Source organism: Pipistrellus kuhlii, unplaced genomic scaffold (genome assembly GCF_014108245.1).
Source record: "Pipistrellus kuhlii isolate mPipKuh1 unplaced genomic scaffold, mPipKuh1.p scaffold_m20_p_45, whole genome shotgun sequence".
Classification (NCBI taxonomy): Eukaryota; Metazoa; Chordata; class Mammalia; order Chiroptera; family Vespertilionidae; genus Pipistrellus; species Pipistrellus kuhlii.
Window position 1 is genome coordinate 1,457,248 of NW_023425546.1, and position 23,672 is coordinate 1,480,919.

Genomic DNA, 23,672 nt, shown 5'->3' on the forward strand with positions numbered 1-23,672 from the left:
AGCATATCCAAATCCCAAAACTTTCAGAGCTCGAAAGTCAAACATCCAGCAACTCCCCATTAATAAACTTCTATATTTTCAGGAATAAATTCCAAAATCCAACAATTAAACCATATTTTTTTTCTCTGCCAGGGAATCTGGGAGCTATTCACATGGAAACTTGTCCCTTGGCTAACCATTCAAATGCAAATGAACACATTCTTTAAAGATAGCTGAAGACTCCCAGCCATTCATATGTAAACTTGCTACCTACTATCTCCTGGTTACTTGCCTCAGGGTGGGAAATTTCAAAAGAACTTTTTGGGAAACTAGCTTTAATTTATCTCCCAGTTCATCTCCACCATCCTTAAAACTCATTCTGTACACAGAAAAGAGTTAAGCCCAGCCCAAAACTATGGCACTCATTTTGAACCAGTCTTTCCGCCTGACATGAGTACAGAAATCCCCAATGCCTAAAAGATGGTGAGTATGAGGTCTCTTCTCCCCTCCCCCACCTCCTGCCTGCTCTGGGGGAAAGAATCAGCAAATTTACAAACAAGAGCAAACTGAAACTCTTAGTTACACAACCATACAAACAGGGAACACAGTAACAGACAGAGGGCCCCTGAGAACAGTCTTCCAGCTCCGTGGAAGCAAAACCAATCGACAGCCTTATGCCGACGGGTGGCCCTCTGACATTGAAAGCTGGCCGCTCACTAGAACAAGAAGTCTGCCATCAGCCCTTCCAGACCTCCACAAATCAGACATCGGCCTCACGCCAATCACCGTCCTGGGAGAGGTTTCCACTTCTCTCCTCCTGTGAGGGGCCCCCTGGGAGGTCAGAACGTCTTCCGAGTCCTCTGGCTTGTGGTCTTCCAGCAGTGCATTCATCTAGACCTCTTCAGGCACGAGGGGTTTCCACATCCCTCCAGAGCCAGCTCACACAAGCACACAGACACACACACTTACTGTGGCCAGTCAGGCTCTCCAGATCGGGGGTCCCTCAGGGTCTTGGGGATCCCAGACAAGCCCCCAAATGTTACGCCCAGATTTTGTGATTCCTCAAGGACCACCAGGGAGCCAAGTCCGATTCAATTACAGAAAGCCTGAATTCCATACTAGCATGGGTGCTGTCCCACTCACGCTGACAGCGTGGTGGAAGAGAGCTGGCTTCAACAGGTCAAGGGGTTTTATAGGGGTGGTGTTGTCACTGCTTTAGCTGACCCTGATTGGTTGGGTGAGGGCTAGGGTCCAGTTACACAAAATGAAGGATAGCTCTGCCCTGCCCCACAGTACAGAATGGAGTCAGGAGTTAGCCTTGGCCCGCCCTGCCCTCTCAGGGTCCCCCTCCCTGCCCACAGCCCCAGTTCACCAGAGCCTCTCTTGCAGCCCAAGCAGCTGTTCTGGAACAGCGACTGCACCCGGCGCTGTCGCTGCTTCCGGCGCAACCTGATCCAGTGCGACCCGCGCCAGTGCAAGTCAGACGAGGAGTGCGCGCTGCGGCACGGGGTGCGCGGCTGCTTCAGCACCCGCACCTCCTACTGCCTGGCAGCGGGCGGCGGTGTCTTCCGCACCTTCGACGGCGCCTTCCTGCGCTTCCCCGCCAACTGTGCCTTCGTGCTCTCCACCATCTGCCAGAAGCTGCCCGACATCTCCTTCCAGCTCATCATCAACTTCGACAAGTGGTCCTCCCCCAACCTCACCGTCATCTCACCCGTCTATTTCTACATCAACGAGGAGCAGATCCTCATCAGCGACCGCAACACTGTCAAGGTGACCACACCCGGTCCCTGGCCCCTGACGACCTGGCGTGAGGGTCACAGCTGCCGCTTCACAGGCACCGTGCACAGATCATCCATTTTATTTGCATTTTATATTTTAAATATATTGCTATTGGTTTCAGAGAGTAAGGGAGAGGGAGGGAGAGAGAAACATTTGCGATGAGAGAGAATCATTGGCCGGCTGCCTCCTACACGCCCTCCACTGAGGGTGGAGCCTGCAACCTGGGCCTGTGCCCTGACCAGACCCAGATCTGAGGCCCTCAGCCTGCGGGCCCATGCTCTGTCTACTGAGCCAGCCGGCCAGGGCTGAGTCCAGGTCTTAGAGTCAGTATAAAGGTCCCGTGAGTGCAGGGACAGGCCCTTTGTCCCTGTGCAGACAGTCTGAAGCCGCAGGGCTCAGCAGGATCTGGAATGCGATGATGCCGGTGACGGTGGAGCTTCAGGCGACACCGTGGCAGAGGCTCGCTCTCTCCGGATTCATCCCGTGAGCAGCGCATTGAGCCTTTACAGTCATTCTGGTTCTGCCCACTTACACGCAGACTCGCTCTTCCATCTCTGCCATCCTTCCAGAAGCTGAGAGAAGCGAGCATTGGCCTAAAAACGCAAGTACCTAGACCACACCCTGAGGGAGGGCACACCCCACCAGGACAGGGCCCAGAGGACATGCCAGCGGCAGGCACATGATGGGAGGAGTGCTGTCCTCACTGCTGGCTTCCCCAGGCAGCTGCCGGGCTCCTTGCATCTGGGACATGTGGAAAGATGAATAAATACACGCGTGAGCCTCAGCCCACTCACGCGAACAGGCCTCTGTACTTGAGTCCTCACACCCCTTCCCTTTAAGATGTAACCTGCTCTTGTGAGCTGTTGTCAGGGACTCCAGCCTCAGGTGAACCGGCTGCGGCCACAGGTGGACCTGAGGATGAAGTCAGAGCTCGATGCTCTGTGACAGCCGAGAGGGCAGGGATGGACCAGGCACACACGAGCGTTTGCTGGAATTGAACTGTGTGTGTGTGTGTGTGTCTGTGTGTGTGTGTGTGTGTGTGTGTGTCTGTGTGTGTGTCTGTGTCTGTGTTCCAGCTCTGGCTTAGGTAAGAGAGTGTCAAACCATCATCATGTAGTTTAGTATCCAGAGTTAGGCAAAGGCCTGGCAGTATTTTCTGAGCTTAAAGAAGGCGTTTACATTCTACTCCTGCCTTTTAACTTCAGGGAAAGCTGCTACAGTTCCTTTTGCAAACTGGCCCACGTAGACACAGTGACACTCATCCAGAACCCAGAGCCAGAGGTGACCTAGCCACCCAACACAGCAAAGCTGACATTGTTGCTGAATAAAACACTCCATGCTGCTAAAATAGAAAGTAATCATATTTTTAGAGGCTCCTGATTTTTTAGGAAATAAAATTTAGCCGAAATTGGTTTGGCTCAGTGGATAGAGCGTCGGTCTGTGGACTGAAGGGTCCCAGGTTCCATTCCAGTCAAGGGCATGTATTATACATTGGTTGCGGGCACATCCCCAGTAGGGAATGTGCAGGAGGCAGCTGGTCGGTTTCTCTCTCATCGATGTTTCTAGCTCTCTATCCCTCTCCCTTCCTCTTTGTAAAAGATGAATAAAATATATATTTTTTAAAAAGAAATAAAATTTTCTAATAACCTGCAGGTGAAAAAAAATACAATTTGTTTTGTAAGTATAAGAAAAGCATGTTACATTCTATCCTACAGGCTAAGAAAAGAGATTGTTATGAAGCAAGACAGTGATAGATGCAGGAATGCTATGCTACCGGCTCTCGGGGCTGGACTCTGGTCAGCGGTCAGCATTGGATGCAAGAAGACAGTAAGATAGCTGCGTCCTCCAGCCACGCTGCCATGCCAGCACCTCAGTGCAGGGCTGGCCTACGTTTCCAGCCATTGTTTATGCTGGAAAGCCACCCTTGGCTGTGGTTACATTTCCTAACGTTTTCTTGCCTCTGCTTTCATATTTTACTTCTTTGTGGGGAACTGTGACCAGTGAAATGAGTGAGTGTCGAACTCTGGAGCAGGGGGCAGCAAAGTACAGAATTTAGCCAATTTACTTGCTGCTTGTGTTTGTAAGTAAAACTTTATTGAAACACAGCCTCAGTGACATCTTGTCTAAAGGCTGCTTTCTTGCCATGAGGTGAGAGTTGAGTAGCAATAGAGACCATAAAACATTAACTCTGGCCTGTTTCGGCCAGTGCTTGCAAACCTCTGCCCTCAGGACCATTTGCTTTTATTGCCTTCCCTAGGTGAACGGCACACAGGTGAATGTCCCGTTTATAACTGGGCTGGCAACCAAAATCTACAGCAGCGAGGGGTTCCTGGTGATCGACACCAGCCCCGACATCCAGATTCACTACAACGGCTTCAACGTCATCAAAATCAGCATTAGCGAGAGGCTGCAGAACAAAGTGTGTGGCCTCTGTGGCAACTTCAATGGGGACCTAACTGACGACTACGTGACGCTGCGGGGGAAGCCGGTGGTGAGCAGCGTGGTGCTGGCCCAGAGCTGGAAGACCAACGGCATGCAGAAGAGGTGAGAGGCCGCCACGGGCGCCCGCCCCCTCACGGGGCGGCCGTGGAAAACGCTCTTTCCCTAGCATCACTTCCGCCTCCTGCACAGAGTGAGCCAAAGTCTACGGCGTTTTCATGACACAAAGAGACACATCAGAGGCCTTGGGGGTGTCTTGTGCGGCAGAGGGAGGGCCTGGGTTAGGTGGTGTCACTGAATTTTCACAGTCAGCCCAGGCTTACACCAATGGCCAGCTGGAACCCAAGCACTCCGCAGGGGTGGGATTCAGAGTTAACGCAGGAGAAAAGGGCCACAGCATGCTCCCCAGTGCCGGCCCAGTCGTGTGCTTACTGGGAGGCTTGGGTGTGGTTGCTGGTGACGTTGGTAGGAGTCAAAACATCCTCTTTAAACACTGAAGTCTCCAAGGCCCTAACTGTCCCCCCTCGAACGAGCTCTGCGCACTATTTCCACGGGGGTTCATTAGGACGCCTGGGCTGCTGAATCATGGTCTGGATCTGCAGACAGACGTCTCCTGCCTGGCATTGCACATGGCTCTCACGCCATACCTCAGCAATGCCCAGATGTGGACAGAAAGCTTCACACCGGTGTGAGCCTTACCGGTGTAGTAGTTATCATTACTAGCGCTATTCGTTAGATCAACACTTGTTTGTGGTTATTATATCCGTGATACAGTCAGTCACAGCAAAGGTTAATATGTCAGGCTCTGCCTTTGTCTGGTACTAGGCCACCAGGTCAGTCTGATTTTATGCTCACTTTCCCGGCGACATCAACCGAAATGCCCTGAGCTTCCTGCGGTCGCAGGCCAGTTAGTGTTGGGATCGGTGTGGTGTGCTGGCTTCTGGGTCCACAGAGGAGGCAGCAGACAGATCCCCCCCCCCCCCGACCCCCAGGGCCCAGGGGCTGCTTTGCTTCCTCTCTGACCTGCCCCCTCGCCCGCAGCTGCAACGAGCTGCAGTTCTCGCAGTACGCGGCCGCCTGCGACAACGTGCACATCCAGAGACTGCAGGGCGACGGCTACTGCCTGAAGCTCACAGACATGAAGGGCTTCTTCCAGCCCTGCTACGGGCTGCTCGACCCGCTGCCCTTCTACGAGTCCTGCTACCTGGACGGCTGCTACAACCACCGGAAGCTGCAGCTGTGCGGCTCGCTGGCGGCCTACGGGGAGGCCTGCCGCTCCCTGGGGATCCTCAGCACCGAGTGGATCGAGAAGGAGAATTGCTGTAAGAGAGCTGTTTTGTTTCTAAGTTAAGGGAGAACAGCCTTGCTGCTGGCGTGGCTCCGCCCCTTTGGCCAGCTGGTCTCAGACCCGCGTCCAGGGTTGGAAAGGTGGCTGCAGCCAGCTCCTGCCCAGGTGCGAGGTCCAGAGCACCAGCGGGGGGTGGGGGGGGCGTTGAGATGAGGCTCTGGGTGGGACGAGCATGTGTACTGACTTGTGAAGTGGAGGGACAGAGTCCACGTGGCACCGATGCATCTAGGCCCCAAACGCAGCTCCATGCCACTCCTTTGACATGGCCAGAGCCTGAGTCAGAGGCAGTGTGAGTGGCAAGTGGCAAGCTGAGTTAGGATGGAGCTGGTCATGTCTGCCTGGATGGAAAGGAAGCTGTGGTTAGAATTATAAAGGGATTTTATATGTACACTAGAAGTCCAGGGCACAACATTTGTGCACTGGCAGTGGGAAGGGGGGTCCTTCAGCCTGGCCTGTGCCCTTTCATAGTCCAGGATGGGAGTGGGCCCAAGCTGGCAGTTGGACATCCCCCAAGGGGTCCTTAGCACTGCTGTGGAGGCAAGAGAGGCTCCCATGAGGCTGGCTTCTGCATTGAGCGTCTGCCCCCTGGTAGTCAGTGTGCGTTACAGTGACAGGTCGTTCCTTCATTCGGTCAATTTGCATATTAGCCTTTTATTATATAGGATAAAATAATTACATATAGCAAAAGGCCAATATGTTAAGTATCTCTCCGCCATCTGACTGGTCACTATGACACCCACTGATCACCAGGGGGCAGACGCTGAACGTAGAAGCTGCCGTGACCCACACTGGTCATTTACAGAGAACACTCTGGACCTGGTGCTGACAAAGCAACACTCGGCTTTCCCTAAGTGGGACACAGGCCCCGCCACCACCCTGGAGTGACACCCACCAAATCGCAGCTGATGCTGCCATGGCACAAAATGTGGCCCCCAGCCCAGCCCAGAAACAGTGGCTGTGGGTGCTAGGTAATGACATCACATAGCAATTCCTGGCTTCCTCTCCCTAGTGACTAGCCTTCTTGAAGTTTCTTCAGCCCAGGAACACAACTTGCTTTATAGCCAGGTGGAAACATTTTACAGTTTAATCAAATGTCTGTGAAGCATTCCACCATGCCTCATCTCATTGATCCTCACAGAAGTCCTGGAATATGGAGATAGGAGACTCGGTAGAATTCTGTTTTCTTTTCATTAGCCAGGAAACGGAGATTTAAAAAACTTAGAAACTTGACCCAACTGAAAAGAAGTAAGAAATGGTGGACCTTGAAAGTAACTTCAGGTTTCCTCACTGTGCAGAATATAGTCAAACACTGCTGCAATTACATATTTTACCCTTTGTTCTCTCTGTGTGATCTACAATAATAATCTGCTTCATGCTGATATTTATTGCTGTGTTGCTGACAATTACCTGAAAGAGAAGTTGAGCTGTTTCACTGGGATAGAAAAAGTTTAGCTACATCAGAAAGCAAGTCTAAGCAAGTTTATTATATACGTATAAAAGGTTAAGTTGACTCAAGCATGCGCCATACATAAAAAACTCTTGCTGGTGCCAATTGCACATGTGTGTTTTGATCTGTCATTATTGATTGTGAATTTGGTTGACACTTTTATTACAGAGCTATATAAAAAGGTAAATAGCTATATTAAAATACTTCTTCTAGTTAATTTCCTTTCAATGTGCATGAGTCTGTGCACTGGGCCACTCGTCTATAATAATAAAAGCTTAAGTGACCATCACAACCGAACAGACAATTGAACAGGATACATGGGGCGACCAGGCCGGCAGGGGGTTAGGGAGGGGTGACCAAATGACTGAGCAGCAGGCTGTGTGAGGTGGCCAGGGCTACCCGGGGGACAGTTGGGGGCAACTAGGCTGGCAGGGGGGAGGGGGCGGCTATGGGAGGTTGAGGCACAGCAGGTCACATCCCGTCCAGCCTCTGTGGAGGCATGGCACTGGCGCCCATTCGTCCTGCTTTCTCTGTGGCTACCTCTGGGGTAGGGGCAGCACTGGGATTGGACCACGCAGCCCCCTCTCCCGTGGCCTCTTTGGAAGGGCCGAGGCCTCTCCCGCAGTGGCGCCCCTCTGCTCCTACTCCTGCAACATTTCTAGGGTGTCACTCTGATGTCACCAACCGGGACAGCTCACTCACTGGCCAATGCACTCCTGTGGGTACTTAGCTGTGGTAGCATTGCATATTTGGGGTTCCCCACTTGTCCCTGATCTATAGAGCTGTCATGGTGCCTGGGAGTCCTGGGAGGGGAGAACCAATCTGAGGGAGACGTGGTGTGGTGAAGGCTGGGGCGGGTCCGTGGTGATGGTGGAAAGGGTAGGCTGGGACTGGGATCTGGAGACTGACAGGGCCAGATCTCACCAGGCCGCTGAGGGGTGTGGCGTCTGCTGGCCAGTGAGCTGAGGCTGTGGCTCTCTGAGAGCGTGTGCTGCTGGGCTCAGGGGCTTGTTAGGTCCGTGCTCACAGGAGACAGGCCAAGAGATGTGGTGAGAGTTTTAGAAGTTTTATTTTTAATGCACACCAGTATATGCATTTCAGCAAGCAAGAGCAGGGCGGGCGGGATATTTATATCTCTAAGTGGGTCGGACGCAAGGGCAGGCAGTTGCAGGAAGCTGGGTCTAGCGTTGCTGTTCTCTGCTTAGCTTCTCCTGTGACACCTGAAGTGAGAATAACAGCAGAGAGGGCAGGAGCCTCGAGTGGGGACAATAGGAAGTACTGGGTGCAGTGCAGGGGAGACACTGAGGGCTGGGGAAGGGACAGAATGTGCCAACCGGGTTCGGCTGGCCTGGGACCCACCTGCTCAGGACCCGCTGCTGCCGCGTGGCTCAGCGCCTGGAGGCTGCCGGAACCAGCGTGTCCTGCCAGGCCTGCAGCCGTGCCGCGCTGCCTTCCTGCTGCTGCTGCTGCTCCAGGCATCTCTGCGCTGTGCTTCACACTCGCCCACTGGGGTTGCACCCAGGATTCATGGTGTTCAAGGCCTGGCTCTGGGGTCAGGCCTCCCACTGCTTGGTGCTGCGGAGGGACAGCAGGTCGTGGCCTGCATGGCGTTCAGGTTCAGCAGGCTGGGCTAGAGCGGAAGGCCGGGCTGGCTGGCCATGTACTAGGCCGTGTGCTATTTGCTGAGAGCAGCCATCAGCTGAGGGTTTGGCTTGAGGGTGTTGAGCACTGGGGGAGCCGCTGCTGGGGGAGCTGGGAGACTTCAGTGTCCGCAGCAGCTGGAGAGACGCTCTGAGGTGGCTGCACCTTGGTCTGCAGAAACCTCCCGGGTCTGGCGTGCCTCACGTGGGCTGTTGCTGGGGGATGGGTGCCGGCTGCCAGGGCTCCGGGGGCAGGGTAACAGGCCACTGACCTGGTTTGGTCACCTTCAGGCCCATGGGGGCCATCTGGCTCTGGGGGTCACTGCCTCAGGGGCATACCGTTGTCGGTGCTCACCCAGTACAAGTGCTGCTGCTGCGCCTCAGGTGCAATCTGCGGGCACCTCCACTGCTGCCGGTGGGCCGGAGGGGGGAGGAGGAGAAGGGCAGGCACCTGGTTAGTGGGCTTCCCAGTGCACACTGTCGTGTGGCTGAGTTCAGGCCATGCTGGAGAAGCCGGCTAGTGACATGCTCACAGGCGAGGCCTGGGGCAGTCGGGGGCTGTGGGGCCCAGGGGGTGCTGGGAGGCAGTGTGGGGGCCGGGGTAGTGCTGAAGGAGGGAAGGCAGACTCGGCTGGGGCCCGGTGTGGAGTGATGGTGGCCTCGGCTGGTGCATGAGCTACGCGTGCTGCTGGCGGTGCTGTCTCCTGCCGGTGGAGCTTCTGCTTGACGTTGAGGCAGAAGGGCATGGGGCGTGCGTTTTCCTGGCAGCGTTGGGCATGGAGGAAGCAAAGGGCCATGAGCTGCTCACACCCGCACCCCCCGTAGGTCTTGCGCTGGCAGCCCTCGCTGTGTGCACAGCCCACCGCACCCTCTGGGAATGGCTGCGGGCAGGTGGCACCGCCGCACTGGTGGGCATGCCTCCGGGACTGGGTGCAGCGCTGGGTGGCCTGGAGGCTCCTGAACTGTGGCTCCCCCTGGTGCCGCCTCAGCGGCCTCTTCATCCCGGCCCAGCCCCCCCTTCATCATCTCCTGGGTGAGGCCCTTTGTGCTGTAGCAGCTGATGCCAAGGTCTTAGTCCTCGCACCCACCCACTGCCGCCCCCTGCAGAGAGGAGGCAGTACTGCTGCTCGGCTCCTGCTCCCTTGGCAGGGCAGCCACTCCCCCATGGCCCTAGGCCCTTGCAGGCGCTGTGGCTTTGACGGATGGATGTCCGGATGGACGTCCGGAAGCTGTCCGCTCTAATTAGCATATTACCCATTTATTAGCATCGATACTAGAAGCCCTGTGCACGAAATTCATGCATGGGGTGGGGGAGGTCCCTCAGCCAGGCCTGTACCTTCTCACAATCTGGGTCCCCTCGGGGGATGTCTGACTGCTGGTTTAGGCCCGATCCCACCCTCAGGGATAGGACCTATTATAAATCAGCACTCAGACATCCCTCTCACAATCTGGGATTACTGGCTCCTAACCGCCCACCTGCCTGCTTGCCCCTAACTGCTTGCCTGCCTGCCTGATCACCCCAACTGCCTCTGCCTTGGCCCCTGCCGTGACGGCTTCACCTGGAAGGATGTCCAGAATGATGTCCAGAAGGTCGTTTGGCTGTCCAGTCTAATTAGCATATTATGCTTTTATTATTATAGATATCCATTATTCTATCTGTTCATTTTCTTACCATGTTAATCAAATGGAGCGAATATATATAAACATATACAAACGTCATATGCATTTATGTATGACCCTATACACAAGTGGCTACTCTGTCCCATGATGTGGTGAGACATGCCTGTAGCAGGAGGCGTGGTGTTGCTTGACACGCACTCCCTGTGGGGTGCACACGGCGCCAGGAAAGTGCCACTCGAAGGCACTGCGCACACGTCCAGACAGGAAGCGTGAAGCTGACACGGTCAGAGACAGTGTGTCCAAACCTAAAACCAGGCAGCTGAGTACAGCACGCACCCAGCGGTTTCAGAATCTCTTAGAATGACCGGTCTTTCCAGGACATTGACAAAAATGCTTTGTTTGGTCATTTTGTGTTAACAAGCAATACTTTAACTTTAAAATTAACTGCGCTAATCTTTTTTATTATCAAATAAAAAAAACCTCATGAGATTTTGTTTTTTAACTTCAAAAGCCCCTCGTACAGGGCTAGCTGAGGCGCCACTGGCAGATGAGCCTCGGTATCGATCGCAGGGAGCTGTTTCCTTGCTGGGGGCCGGCTGTGCTCCTTCAGTAGCTGTCCTCAGTGCTGACGGCCGTCTTCCAGTCTCACCTGGCACCAGGCGGCCGGGTGGTGTCTCCGCTTACCCAGGCCTCACCCTGGCAGGGACAGGGGCAGCGGTCCCCTCACCGCAGCCTCGCGCCCCCCCCCCCCCACTGTCAGCCGCAGGGGTGGGGCGGCGGTGTCTCCAGTGCTCACCTCCTGCCGTGAAAGACAGGAATCTGACATCGAACAGGGAGAGACACTGACCGAAGGGAATGGCCCCCATGCGAGGTTCACACTCACTGCTGCTGCTCTGGGGGTGGCTGCCTCCTCGCCCGGAGCTGTTCCTCAGGTGCAGACGGACGTTCACACACGGCCTCACCCTTCGGGCAGAGTGTGTGGGCGGCCTGCCAGCTGTGTGAGGTTTGGCGTCTGTCACACACTCCAGGAGGAGCTGATGGGGAAGGCGGATGGTGACCTGGGCTTCAGGACTCACTGGCCTGAGGCTGTCTCTTGGCGTGGACGTGCCTAGTGCCGCCGGGAGGGGCTGGCGCTGGGACAGAGACGGCGAGTCATCAGAGCACATGCCGTGGCAGCGGCCAGGCCGCCCATGGGGCCATCACCCCAGACGCAGCACCGCGGGGGCCGGGCGAGGGCGCCGTGGAGCGGGGGTTGGTGCTGCCGCAGAGCGCTGAGAGGGAGGCCACCCGCCCGCACAGCGGGGCGGCCCACTGCCCGCTGCCGGCTGCGCTCCTGGGTGTTCGTCCTGGCCGCTGTCCCCTCACAGTTCCACGCGTCACAGCCAGAGTGCCCACGGCGCTGCATGTTGGTGTGGAGTCACGTGTGCGCGTTCCTTTCTCCCTTTTAGCAGGAGTGGTGGAGGACCCTTGCGTGGGCGCCGACTGTCCCAACCGCACCTGCGAGCTGGACAACGGCGGGGAGCTGTGCGGCTGCATCGAGCCGCCCCCCTACGGGAACAGTGAGTGACCCTGCCCCCAACACTGAGTGACCCTGCCCGCACAAACCCACCAACACTGAGTGACCCTGCCCCCACCTCCAACACTGAGTGACCCTGCTCCCCCACCCCCCAACACTGAGTGACCCTGCCCCACCCCAACACTGAGTGACCCTGCCCCACCCCCAACACTGAGTGTCCCTGCCCCCCACCCCCCAACACTGAGTGACCCTGCCCCACCCCCAACACTGAGTGTCCCTGTTCCCCCACCCCCCAACACTGAGTGACCCTGCCCCACCCCCAACACTGAGTGACCCTGCCCCCACAAACCCAACAACACTGAGTGTCCCTGCTCCCCCAAACCCCTGAACACTGAGTGACCCTGCCCCACCCCCAACACTGAGTGACCCTGCCCCCGACCCCCCAACACTGAGTGACCCTGCCCCAACCCCCAACACTGAGTGACCCTGCCCCCACAAACCCACCAACACTGAGTGACCCTGCCCCCACCCCCAACACTGAGTGACCCTGCCCCACCCCCAACACTGAGTGACCCTGCCCCACCCCCAACACTGAGTGACCCTGCCCCCACCCCCAACACTGAGTGACCCTGCCCCCCAAACCCCTAAACACTGAGTGACCCTGCCCCACCCCCAACACTGAGTGACCCTGCCCCACCCCCAACACTGAGTGACCCTGCTCCCCCAAACCCCTAAACACTGAGTGACCCTGCCCCACCCCCAACACTGAGTGACCCTGCCCCACCCCCAACACTGAGTGTCCCTGCTCCCTCAAACCCCACCAACACTGAGTGACCCTGCCCCACCCCCCAACACTGAGTGACCCTGCCCCCCACCCCCCAACACTGAGTGACCCTGCCCCCACCCCCCAACACTGAGTGACCCTGCCCCCACCCCCAACACTGAGTGACCCTGCCCCCCCCCCCCAACACTGAGTGACCCTGCCCCCCCAAACCCCACCAACACTGAGTGACCCTGCCCCCACCCCCCAACACTGATTGACCCTGCCCCATCCCCAACACTGAGTGACCCTGCCCCACCCCCAACACTGATTGACCCTGCCCCCCCCAAGACGGGCGGGGGAGGGGCCTGCACCCCCCGCAGAATGTTCTCACCAGGCCATCCTGGGGCAGCGGCCTGGCACCAGAACGGAGGCTGGTGCTTCCTCAGGCCCACCCTCCCCCCCCCACCCCAGGGGCCCCCAGCCGGGGCTCCTGCAGGGCGGGGCGGGGCTGGCGGGGTGAAGGCCCTGGGAGAGGCTGTGGGCCCTGCTGCCCGAAGACAGAAACCCTGTCCTGCAGCTGCTGCTCCCTGATGGCAGCTGGCTCCTCCCTGTCAGGCAGGAGAGCCTGGTGCCAGTGGGGGTACACGGGGGGCGGCCTGGGGTGTTGCCCTCGCTGGCGGTGCTGGAGCCGGACACCCTGAGCCGGCCGATGGAGCCACAGAAAAGCAGCTGCTCTGCAATGGGGAAGAAAAGCACCTCCTTGGTATTTCATTTTTAAAAAGGCTCCTCGGGTCCAGTTGTTGCTTTGCTGAACTCAGAGACTCCCTTGGGATGAGCAAAGCATAGGCAGAACCACAGCCTTCCCCGGGTCAGCCCGTCCCCCGGGTCAGCCCGTCCCCCCGGTCAGCCCGTCCCCCAGGTCAGCCCATCCCCCTGGGTCAGCCCATCCCCCCCGGGTCAGCACGTCCCCCGGGTCAGCCCATCCCTCCGGGTCAGTCCGTCCCCCGGGTCAGCCTGTCCCCCCGGGTCAGCCCATTCCCCCGGGTCAGCCGGTGCCCGGGGGTCAGCCCGTCCCCCGGGTCAGCCCGTCCCCCCGGTCAGCCCGTCCCCCAGCTTAGCCCATCCCCCTGGGTCAGCCCATCCCCCCCGGGTCAGCCCGTCCCCCGGGTCAGCCCATCGCTCCGGGTCAGCCCGTCCCCCCGGTCAGCCCGTCCCCCCGGTCAGCCCGTCCCCCCCGGTCAGCCCGTCCCCCAGGTCAGCCCATCCCCCGGATCAGCCCGTCCCCCCGGTCAGCCCGTCCCCCCGGGTCAGCCCGTCCCCTGGGTCAGCCCATCCCCCCAGGTCAGCCCGTCCCCCGGGTCAGCCCGTCCCCCGGGTCAGCCCCTTCTCCCCGGGTCAGCCGGTGCCCGGGGGTCAGCCCGTCCCCCGGGTCAGCCCCTTCCCCCGGGTCAGCCCGTCCCCCAGTCAGCCGGTGCCCAGGGGTCAGCCTGTGCCTGCGAGTCAGCTGCTGTCCCCGCAGGAAAGGGCCATGGGTGCTGCCTGGCCGTGGCCTGACCAGTCCTACTGGCTTGACTCTCATGGCGTGTTTCCCGCAGACTCACACGACATCATCGACGCAGAGGTGACCTGCAAGGCGTCTCAGATGGAGGTGTCCATCTCCAAGTGCAAGCTCTTCCAGCTTGGCTTCGAGAGAGAGGGCGTGCGGGTCAACGACAGGCAGTGCACGGGCATCGAGGGGGAGGATTTCATATCCTTCCAGATCAACAACACCAAGGGCAACTGTGGGAACATCGTGCAGGTGAGGGCCTGGCGGCCGGCGGGGGCGGGGCGGAGCCTGGGGGGGAGGGGAAGAACGGGGAGCTGCCCAGGTGTTTGCACATTGACCTGACAGCGCCTCAGGGTGGTCCAGTGAGAAACGGCCTCCTGGGACCCAGCAGAGGGCGAGCGGATGACCCGCCAGGAGAAGGATGCGCATCAGGGCTGGCCTGGAGGCGTGCGAAGGCGGCAGCTTCCCCTGGCCCCTGTCTGCTGTCACCCTCTGTCCTGCTTGTGGACACAAGGTTGTTCCCTCTCCCGCCCCGGGTCAGGGCAGCGGGTTTTGCTGTGTGTGGAGGGAGGGGGGGGGGGTCAGGGCACCCCAGGCATCGGTTAAGAGAAATGCAGTGGGCTGCAGCTTTGGGGTCAGCTCACCCAGTTCCAGGGCAGCACAGCCCCTGCTGCTGCCTTGCTCCTGGGCCTGTGGTCCTTTCTCTGTCCTGCTACTTTGTGGACACTTGCCTCAGGGAGTGGAAGGAGTAAGAAGATGAAGCTGCATTTGCTCATTTGGGTTTGTGTGGGCATGTCTGGGAAAGGATTTGGTGGCAGGAGATTTTGAATTAAGAATTAAAAAGGGCCGAAACCGTTTTGGCTCAATGGATGGAGCGTCGGCCTGCGGACTCAAGGGTCTCGGGTTCAATTCTGGTCAAAGGCTTGTAACTAAGTTGCGGGCACATTCCCAGTGGGGGGTGTGCAGGAGGCAGCTGATCGATATTTCTCTCTCATCTATGTTTCTAACTCTATCCCTCTTCCTTCCTCTCTGTGAAAAATCAATAAAATATATTTTTTTTAAAAGGACTTACGTCACCTGCTGACGGCAGGTTGCCCCCGCCTGGGTGCCCAGGGAAACGGGCTGGTCGTGGTCAGAATGCGTGGCCTCACCTCTGTGGGCATTGGGTGTGCTGGAGGGTGTTGTAATGCCGTCAGTCAGTGCGAGGCCGACTCCACGCTGCCTACGCTGCCTCGGTCAGCCCGTCCCCCGGGTCAGCCCATCCCCCCCGGGTCAGCGTAGGAGCGGAAGCCATTTCTCCACTGTCAGGACAAGGACTGGAAATGCAGCCACATGCCCTCCCAGGCCTAACGCTCTCTGCCCTCTGCCCTGCAGTCCAATGGCACGCACATCATGTACAAGAACACCATCTGGATAGAGAGCGCCAACAACACGGGCAACATCATCACCAGGGACCGCACCATCAATGTGGAGTTCTCCTGCGCCTACGAGCTGGACATCAAGATCTCCTTGGACTCCGTGGTGAAGCCCATGCTGAGGTGAGGGCGGCGGCCAGGGCGCCACGCGGACTGCTGGCCGAGCTGACGAGGATGGCCCCTGTTCCTTCTCTCCCTCAGCCAGACACCCTGCGGTGGCGGGAATGCTGTCCGTCTGTCCCACCCAGGGCGGGAGCTGGTGGCCGGAGGGGGCTGCTGGGCACGAGCTGTCACCTGTGATGGTTTCAGCCACACGTGGCTGGCGGCCCGTTTGCACAGGGCAGCCTGGACCTGCTGCCGCCGCTCTGCCTCCCCTGGCATGGCCGCGGCAGAGGGGGTGGCAGGATGAGCAGGCTGTCCGGGTTCCCTCCTCACGGTCTTTCCCTTTCAGTGTCATTAACCTGACAGTTCCCACCCAAGAGGGCAGCTTCACCACCAAGATGGCGCTCTACAAGAACGCCTCCTACAAGCACCCGTACCGCCAGGGCGAGGTGGTGCTGACCACGCGGGACGTGCTGTACGTGGGGGTCTTCGTGGTCGGAGCCGACGCCACGCACCTGATCCTGACGCTGAACAAGTGCTACGCCACGCCCTCCCGCGACAGCAACGACAAGCTCCGCTACTTCATCATCGAGGAAGGGTGCGTCCCTCCGCGACACGAGTCCACACCACATTTCATTTTAAAACTCTGCGTTGGTGATAGCATGTCCCCCTTTTCCGCCGGGACCTCTCCCAGCCTGCCCCTCCCCAGCCCAGGCCCTCTGTGACCATTGGTTATGCAAATATGCATACAAGTCCTTTGGTTGATCTCTTCACCCACCTCTCCCTCCCCTCCCCCACCACCACCACTGGCCCTCCCCTGCCTTCCCGCTGAGGTCTGACAGTCTGGTTGATGCTTCTCTGTCTCTGGACCTATTTTTGTTCATCAGTGTATGTTGTTCATTAGATTCCACAAATGAGTGAGACTATGTGATACTAACTTTTTCCGACTGGCTTCTTTCGCTCAGCGTAATGCTCTCCAGGTCCCTCCATGCTGCTGCCAATGGTCAGAGCTCTTTCTTTCTTTATTTATTGCTTTACAGCATTCCGTTGAGCCCAGGCCTTAGTTTGGAGAAGGGAAGAGGAACTAATACTTGTTGACTCCCCACAGGAGAGTTTTGCATCTATGACCATCAGATCCTCTACAACCTGGAGGCGGATGTGAGAGCTTGTTTTATGACTGAGGCTTAAGCTTGGTGAGAGCAGCAAGCTGCTCAAAGCCACCCAAGTCCACAGGCATTAACCACAGCGCAGTCTCCATGCGATCAAAGGGCTCTGTCCTGACTCCTCTGTTTCAATTTGAGATAAATGTGAATTATAGGAAAATGAAAGGATGTAGTGAGAATAACTGAAAATGACTAGAACATCCATTAAAATTTAACAAGAATTAGAATAATAGCCTATAAAATCAAAGAGTTTCTTTTACTCACCACAATATGCCCAGCACCTAGAATATTTTCTGAAATATAGTGGTTATGAAACAAAATTTTATTGAATGAATGAAAAAAGAAGACTATAGGACCAACAGCAATAATTATAATTATTTTTATTTTTCACACAATGATAATTTTAATAGCTTGATTGCATACATAATTTGTATGCAATAAAATGCTTTTGCTTTGGGTGTAAATTCAATGGTGCTTGTAACTTTACCAGAGGAGTGCAAGCATCACCATAAATTAATTTTAGAAGATTTCCATCCCCCAATACAATGATTCTCAGAGCAGATGACTTATTGATCAAACTTGTTTTTCTATTAGATATAGAAGGGACCAATTTAAAATAGCTTATGAAAAAAACAAAGCATTTAATCATCACAAAACCAATTCCAGCCGTGGGTGTGGCCTCAGGGTCCCTGGCTGTGCCCTGTCTCTGCCTCCTTCTGTCTCCCCTTGTCAGACACTGGCCGTCCTAGACTCACATCCCACAGCTGTGCCCGAACCCCACTCCAGGCTCCGGGATCAGGGCTCTTCCTGGGATCCTGCTTCTCCTGTGTCTGCAGGGATGCAGCATGACGGCACCTGGCTGAGACCGGTTCTCCTTAGCCACTGAGGCTCTTGACGGGTCTGAAAATTAAACACACCAAGACAAATTAGCAGAAAAAACTTTCATAATTTGTTTACTACCCGTTTTATGTGGCACAGGAGCCTTCAATACAGGAATGGTTAGACCTGAGTGTTTTATGCGGGCTGGAGGGACAGAGCAGGAAGTGACCGCAGTGCCCACTGCTCGGTTCTGCTCCAAGTCCTTTTGTCCTCGGAGCTTAGGGTGCTCCTCCTCGGGGTGTGAAGGGGGCCTCTCCCGTGAAGGTGTAGGACTTGTTCCAGGTGGAAAGAGTCAGGGAGGAAGTCAGGATGGCGTCCTTGAAGTGTTCCGCATGCGAGGAGCGGCGTTTGGGGAGCACGGGACTCCGCGTTCAGGCTGGGCATGGTCATCAGCAGAAGGTGAGGTCTGGCAGACAAACAGCAGCCACAGTGTTGAGATGGAACGGGCTCGGAGGAGGAAGACACACAGCTAACCACGGCTGCCCCACCAGCCAGGGGAGGAGGGGGCCTTCCAGGCCTCAAGGCACAGACTCCCCCTGGCCGGGCGTGGCCTAGCTGGGTGCACAGGTGTGCTGTGGAGGATTCAGGACAGATCTCACCGAGGCATTTGACTTTCTGAGTTGTTTCCAGCTTTCTCTAGGTGAAGGGAGGGACTTGGTACCCAGCTGGGGTCCGGCAGGCCCGATGCCTGGGTGGGAGTCACTGTTCCCTTGCCCCCCCCCCTCCCCGCTCCCCTCCCTGATGAAAGGCTGAGGTCAGAGCCACGGCCAAATGCTGGGCGGGCGGGTGTCCTTTAGGGATTTGGAACGTAGCTTGGGGACAGGCGAGACGCCCCCTTCTCTTCGGGTGCCCAGGCAGGGACAGGCCTCTCTCCTCGGGGTGCACAGAGAGTTCAAAGCGTGGCCGGCTCACAGGAGGCGGCTCTGCTCCCCTGGACCCTTCCTTCTGTTCCTTGTTCTTCTGGGACCAAAACCTCAAGTAATCTCTCTCGGAGGTGGGGGTCTGGCTAAGAGGGAGGGGCTTGGATATCAGGGCTATGAATATTTTAGAATCTTGGAGCCAACTTAGATTATTCAAATTAGTAACAGTGACAAGAAACAGTCTAAAACTTTTTGTTTCAACGCATTTAAGAAACTATTGCCTTGAAGACTGAGTGCCAAACTGAACAGGTATAGGCGTGGTGAGGGGTTGTTTCCGCTCACAATCCTCCTCCTGAGTTCTGTCATTCTGTGGCTGGGGGAAGGCGGCATACAGAGAGCCCCCGGTATCCTGATCACGGGGAGAACTTAGTCATCACGTCACAATCCCGCGTTCCCTGCAGACCCCGCGTTCCGCGCAGACCCCCGTGCCTGTGCGTGGGGAGGCAGCTGGGGAGCTCCAGGGCTCAGCAGGCGCTGCTGGCAAAGAGGAGCCCCTTGTCCCTGCCTGGCCTCATGGGAGGGACCGTTTACTCTGGAGGGAGCTGAGGCCGGGTTGGAGGAGGAGCAGGAGTTCTGTGGGGATGAAATAGGTGGGAGGCGTGATGTGAGAAGAGCCGGACATGAGAGACTGAACAGAGGAAAACGCTAAGTCCTGGAGGCAGGAGATGGGTGGCTGAGGGCGCCCAATGTCCGCTCCCCAGGGGGGGAGAGAGGCTGTCCCTGCTGCCAAGCACTCTCCCGCTCATCCTGACACTTTCTCACTTTCTCCTCTCAGCTGCGCCTGGTCTCCATGTGGGGGGACTCCTAACAGGGTTGGATCAGGGGCTCCTCCCAAAATTGATGGTTAACCAAAGAAACCCAGTGTGTGTTAACCTGAGGCCCGCACACAGGGGTGAGAGGGAGCAGCCTCAGGGCTGAAATGAGGGGACAGTGAGTCCCCTCCCGCAGACATTATTTTTAGATGCAGGCAGGGTCCTAACTGGAGGTGCTATGTGAAGTTTTTAAAACAAACTATGTAAATATGAGGATGTGGTAACACATGCCAAGCCCACACAATCCAAAGGTCACTGCACATGCAAAGGCGTTTTTGCCATGTCAGCGGTGTCACACGCAGTGTGAGGATGGGAAGCAAAGGCATTACTTTCTAACAGGTGCCAGAACATCAAAGACAACACCATCGGCATCGAGGAGAACGGGGTCTCCCTCACCTGCCGCTTCCACGTCACCGTCTTCAAGTTCATTGGGGATTACGACGAAGTCCACCTCCACTGCGCGGTGTCGCTGTGCGATTCGGAGAAGTACTCCTGCAAAATAGTGAGTGAGGCGGCTCGCGGACACCTTTCCCCACAGGCCCCTGCAAGTCCTCAGGGTGTGCGGCGGCAGTCCTGGGGGGGAGGGGGAGCCAGGTCAGCTGAATCTGAAGTGGACAGTGGGCCGAGCTCCACTGCCCTGAGAAGCAAACTCCTGGTTCCAGATGCACTCTATCCAGCTATTCTATACTTACACTTTTTAAATATATTTTTATTGATGTCAGAGAGGAAGGGAGACAGAGAGATAAAAACATCAATGATGAAAATAATTGATTGGCTGCCTCCTGTACGCCCCCTAATAGGGATCAAGCCCACAGCCTGGGAATCAAACTGTGACCGCCTGGTGCATAGGACAGTGCTCAACCACTGAGCCACACTGCCAGGCCAGCGAGGTGTTCTTTAGCCAGGATTGCCCTGCAGCGCATCCAGCGCCACACCAGGGCCTGAGGCTCTGGAAGGGCGAGGAGGATGGGGTGACAAACCGATCCTCTCTTCCATGCCAGGGGCCTTTCCCACACGGATGGCTAATGTCACTGAGATTTTATGCACTGGTCCCTAACCGTTAACATCCCAGCTTTCCACTTACTCAGTTACAAAATTGAGATGTGAATTACAGTCGGAGCTCCTTCCACATGCTGCTGCATACGTTAGTGTCCGATGAGATACAGCACTCCTCAGTCCCACGAATGCCTCTAGTTCTGGTGCGGAGAAGACATTAACTCTCTTCAGCAGAAAGCCGAGAGGCCCCGTGGGCTCAGTGATCAAGAAGGACTGGGCATGTAAATCTGAACAGCGATGGCACTCGAGGCTGTGACCACCGCCTCGGAGGTGGAGCGAGGGGCAGGGATGCCAGCCTCACTGTGTAAATTCCCCTGGTGTTCTGTCTTTCAGAACTGCCCACAGAATTCTAGGATTGCCACAGAATATACCAAAGAACCTAAAGAGCAGATCATTTCCGTGGGACCCATTCGGAGAAAAAGTACGTATGTTTCCTGAAACACACTATAAACCACTCCCACAGGGAGTGGGAGGCTGAGGAACGCCTGCCTGTGCTCACCTGTAATGTGAACCAGTGAATGAGGAGGCTGAGGAGACTGCCCACGTCATGATGAAACCCTTTTCTTGACGATTAAAAACTCCCAACCACACTGGGCGCTTCTTTTTCCTTCCCTCTCTTTACAGCAGGGGTGGGAACATCTGGCTTGTGGGCCTTAAAATCATTTGATCTGGCCCTGCCAATGTATTATGAGTGAGTTAATTAAATGTTTGACCAAATATAGCAGGCTGAATTTTAAGTTGATAATTGTATATGGGATTCAAAAATGCCAACAGAATAAGTGGAAGGTGCACTGACACTCTTACCAGGACCAAACTGGAAATACAACTAAAAGTACAGAAAAACCACCCTGAAACATCAACTGGAGACTAGCTGGACGGAACCCTGATAACTAGGGATGAAAGTGGAGACCACATAGAGTCTGGTAGGAAGGGCAGAGGCTCAAAAGGGCTGGCTAGACTCCCACAGACACCAGCTAAAGTTCCAGAGAGATATCTCAGGTGTGGGGGTTCCCACTGAGAACTCCAGGGTCTACACCTCCAACTAGGAAACCCCAGAAATGATAAGGGTGTCCACATAACATCAGGCTGTGAAAAGCAGCAGGGTTGCTGTCTGCCTGGGAGAGATGGCTGGAAATGAAAGCACCCTCTTCAAGGTCCAATGCACAAAATTTCATTGCAGCCACTAACTCTGGGCTCCAGCAGAGGGAAGGCAGAGTAGACTAGAGATGAGTGAGGAGAGTCTAGGGTTGGGGGGTCTGGGTTGGAGCTTGGAGGGCAACCAACCCAGTTTCCTGTGCTGAGACATTCTTGCACCCTGTGAAGGACATCTTTCTCTGGTGGACCTTAGCTATCCAGGTGGTTTTGCCCTGGGAAGAAAGCAGTTGCCCCACCTTGCTAGAAGACTTGGGACTCTCTGTGGTTGATAGCCTGATGCTAACCAAGACTGAGTGCCAGAGAAACCAAGATGGCGGCAAAGGTAAACAATTAAACTGCCGCCTTGCACAACAATTTCAAAACTACAATTAGAAGACAAAACGTCTATCACCCAGAACCACAGGAAATCTGGCTGAATGGAAGTCTTATAACTAGAAGGAAAGAGAAAGGAGAACAAATGCTGAAAAGCTGAGACACAGCAGGTCCTTACAGCCAATTGACTTGGAGGTCAATTCCTCCCAGTGACACCAACAACAATCAAGACTTAACTACAACAAGGCTATATACACAGTTCACAAAGGGGTGCACCAAGAGTGTCCACATCAGGTAACTAGGAGGCTGACCCATTGAACCATATTGGATACCCAGCACAAAGAGCTACTCTACCAACTCAAGGAAACAGCCAAAATGCAGAGACAAAGAAACAGGTCACAAATGACAGAAATGGAGGAAAGCAAACTATTGGATATAGAGTTCAAAACCTTATAAGGTTTTTTCAAGAATTTTCTAGAAACTGCTGATAAATTTAGCAAGACTCTCAAGGATAAGAAAAAGGACCAATTAGAAATTAAGCATACACTGACTGAAATAAACAATAATATACAGAGATCCAACAGCAGACTAGAGGATTCCAAGAATAAAGTCAAAGATTTGAAATACAAAGAAGCAAAAAAACATGCAACCTGAAAGTCAAAAGAAGAAAGAATCCAAAAATATAAAGATAGCATAAGGAGACTCTGGGACAACTTCAAGCATACCAACATCAGAATGATGGGGGTGCCAGAAGGAGAGCGAGAGCAAGATACTGAAAACCTATTTGAAGAAATAATGACCGAAAACTTCCCCCACCTGGTAAAGAAATAGACTTACAAGTCCAGGAAGTTCACAGAACCCCAATGAAAAGGAATACAAAGAGGACCACACCAAGACACATCATAATTAAAATGCCAAAGGCAAAAGACAAAGAGAGAATCTTAAAAGCAGCAAGAGAAAAACAGTTAGTTACCTACAAGGGAACACTCATACTACTGTCAGTTGATTTCTCAACAGAAACTCTGCAGGCCAGAAGGGAGTAGCAAGAAATATTCAAAGTGATGGATAGCAAGAACCTACAACCAAGATTTCTCTACCCAGCAAAGTTATCATTCAGAATGGAAGATGAGATAAAGAGCTTCACAGATAAAAAAAATAAAATAAAATAAAATAAATTTAAAAAAAGACCACTAAAGGAGTTTATCACCACCAAACCAGTATCATATGAAATAGTTAAAGGTATTCTTTAAAAAGAGGAAAAAGAAGAAAAAGGTAAAGATAAAAATTATGAACAACAAATACATATCTATCAACAAATTAATCTAAAAGTCAAGTGAATTAAAAATCTGAGGAACAGAAAAAACTGGTGAATGTAATAGAATCAGGGGCATAGAATGGGAGGGATTGATAATTCTCAAGGGAAAAGGGGTGTCTATGTGGGGGATATGGAAAGAGTCTGGACAAAAATCATACACCTATGGATGAGGACAGCAGGGAGGTGGGGGAGGTAAGGGCAGAGGGTAGAGTGAGGAACGGGTGGAGGGGAGCTATGGGGTGAAGGGGGAGAGGAGAAACAATTGTAATAATCTGAACAATAAAGATTTATTAAATTTAAATAAAATAAATAAATATAATAATTTTAAAAAAGAGACTGTCAACTAGACAGCAGGCAGAGGCAGATCTCTAGAAGCTTTGAGTCTTTGCCTGATCTTCTGGGCCCAAGGCTAGGAAAATCAGACCCTGGTGCACATCTTGGTCATTTCCAAAGGCACCCAGCC

General features: G+C 54.9%; 1 protein-coding gene across 1 annotated transcript in view; it reads left to right on the forward strand.

Moving 5' to 3' along the window:
• The first annotated feature begins 1,102 nt into the window (after positions 1 to 1,102).
• TECTA (tectorin alpha) overlaps positions 1,103 to 23,672 on the forward strand; it is a 28,015-nt gene continuing 5,445 nt past the window's right edge. Inside the window, exons 1-10 of the mRNA XM_045572355.1 lie at positions 1,103 to 1,158; positions 1,341 to 1,752; positions 4,019 to 4,305; positions 5,242 to 5,522; positions 11,704 to 11,814; positions 14,130 to 14,332; positions 15,455 to 15,618; positions 15,947 to 16,195; positions 19,711 to 19,873; positions 20,761 to 20,848. Of these exons, the coding sequence (XP_045428311.1) occupies positions 1,103 to 1,158; positions 1,341 to 1,752; positions 4,019 to 4,305; positions 5,242 to 5,522; positions 11,704 to 11,814; positions 14,130 to 14,332; positions 15,455 to 15,618; positions 15,947 to 16,195; positions 19,711 to 19,873; positions 20,761 to 20,848 (2,014 nt within the window). The remainder of the gene's footprint in view (positions 1,159 to 1,340; positions 1,753 to 4,018; positions 4,306 to 5,241; positions 5,523 to 11,703; positions 11,815 to 14,129; positions 14,333 to 15,454; positions 15,619 to 15,946; positions 16,196 to 19,710; positions 19,874 to 20,760; positions 20,849 to 23,672) is intronic.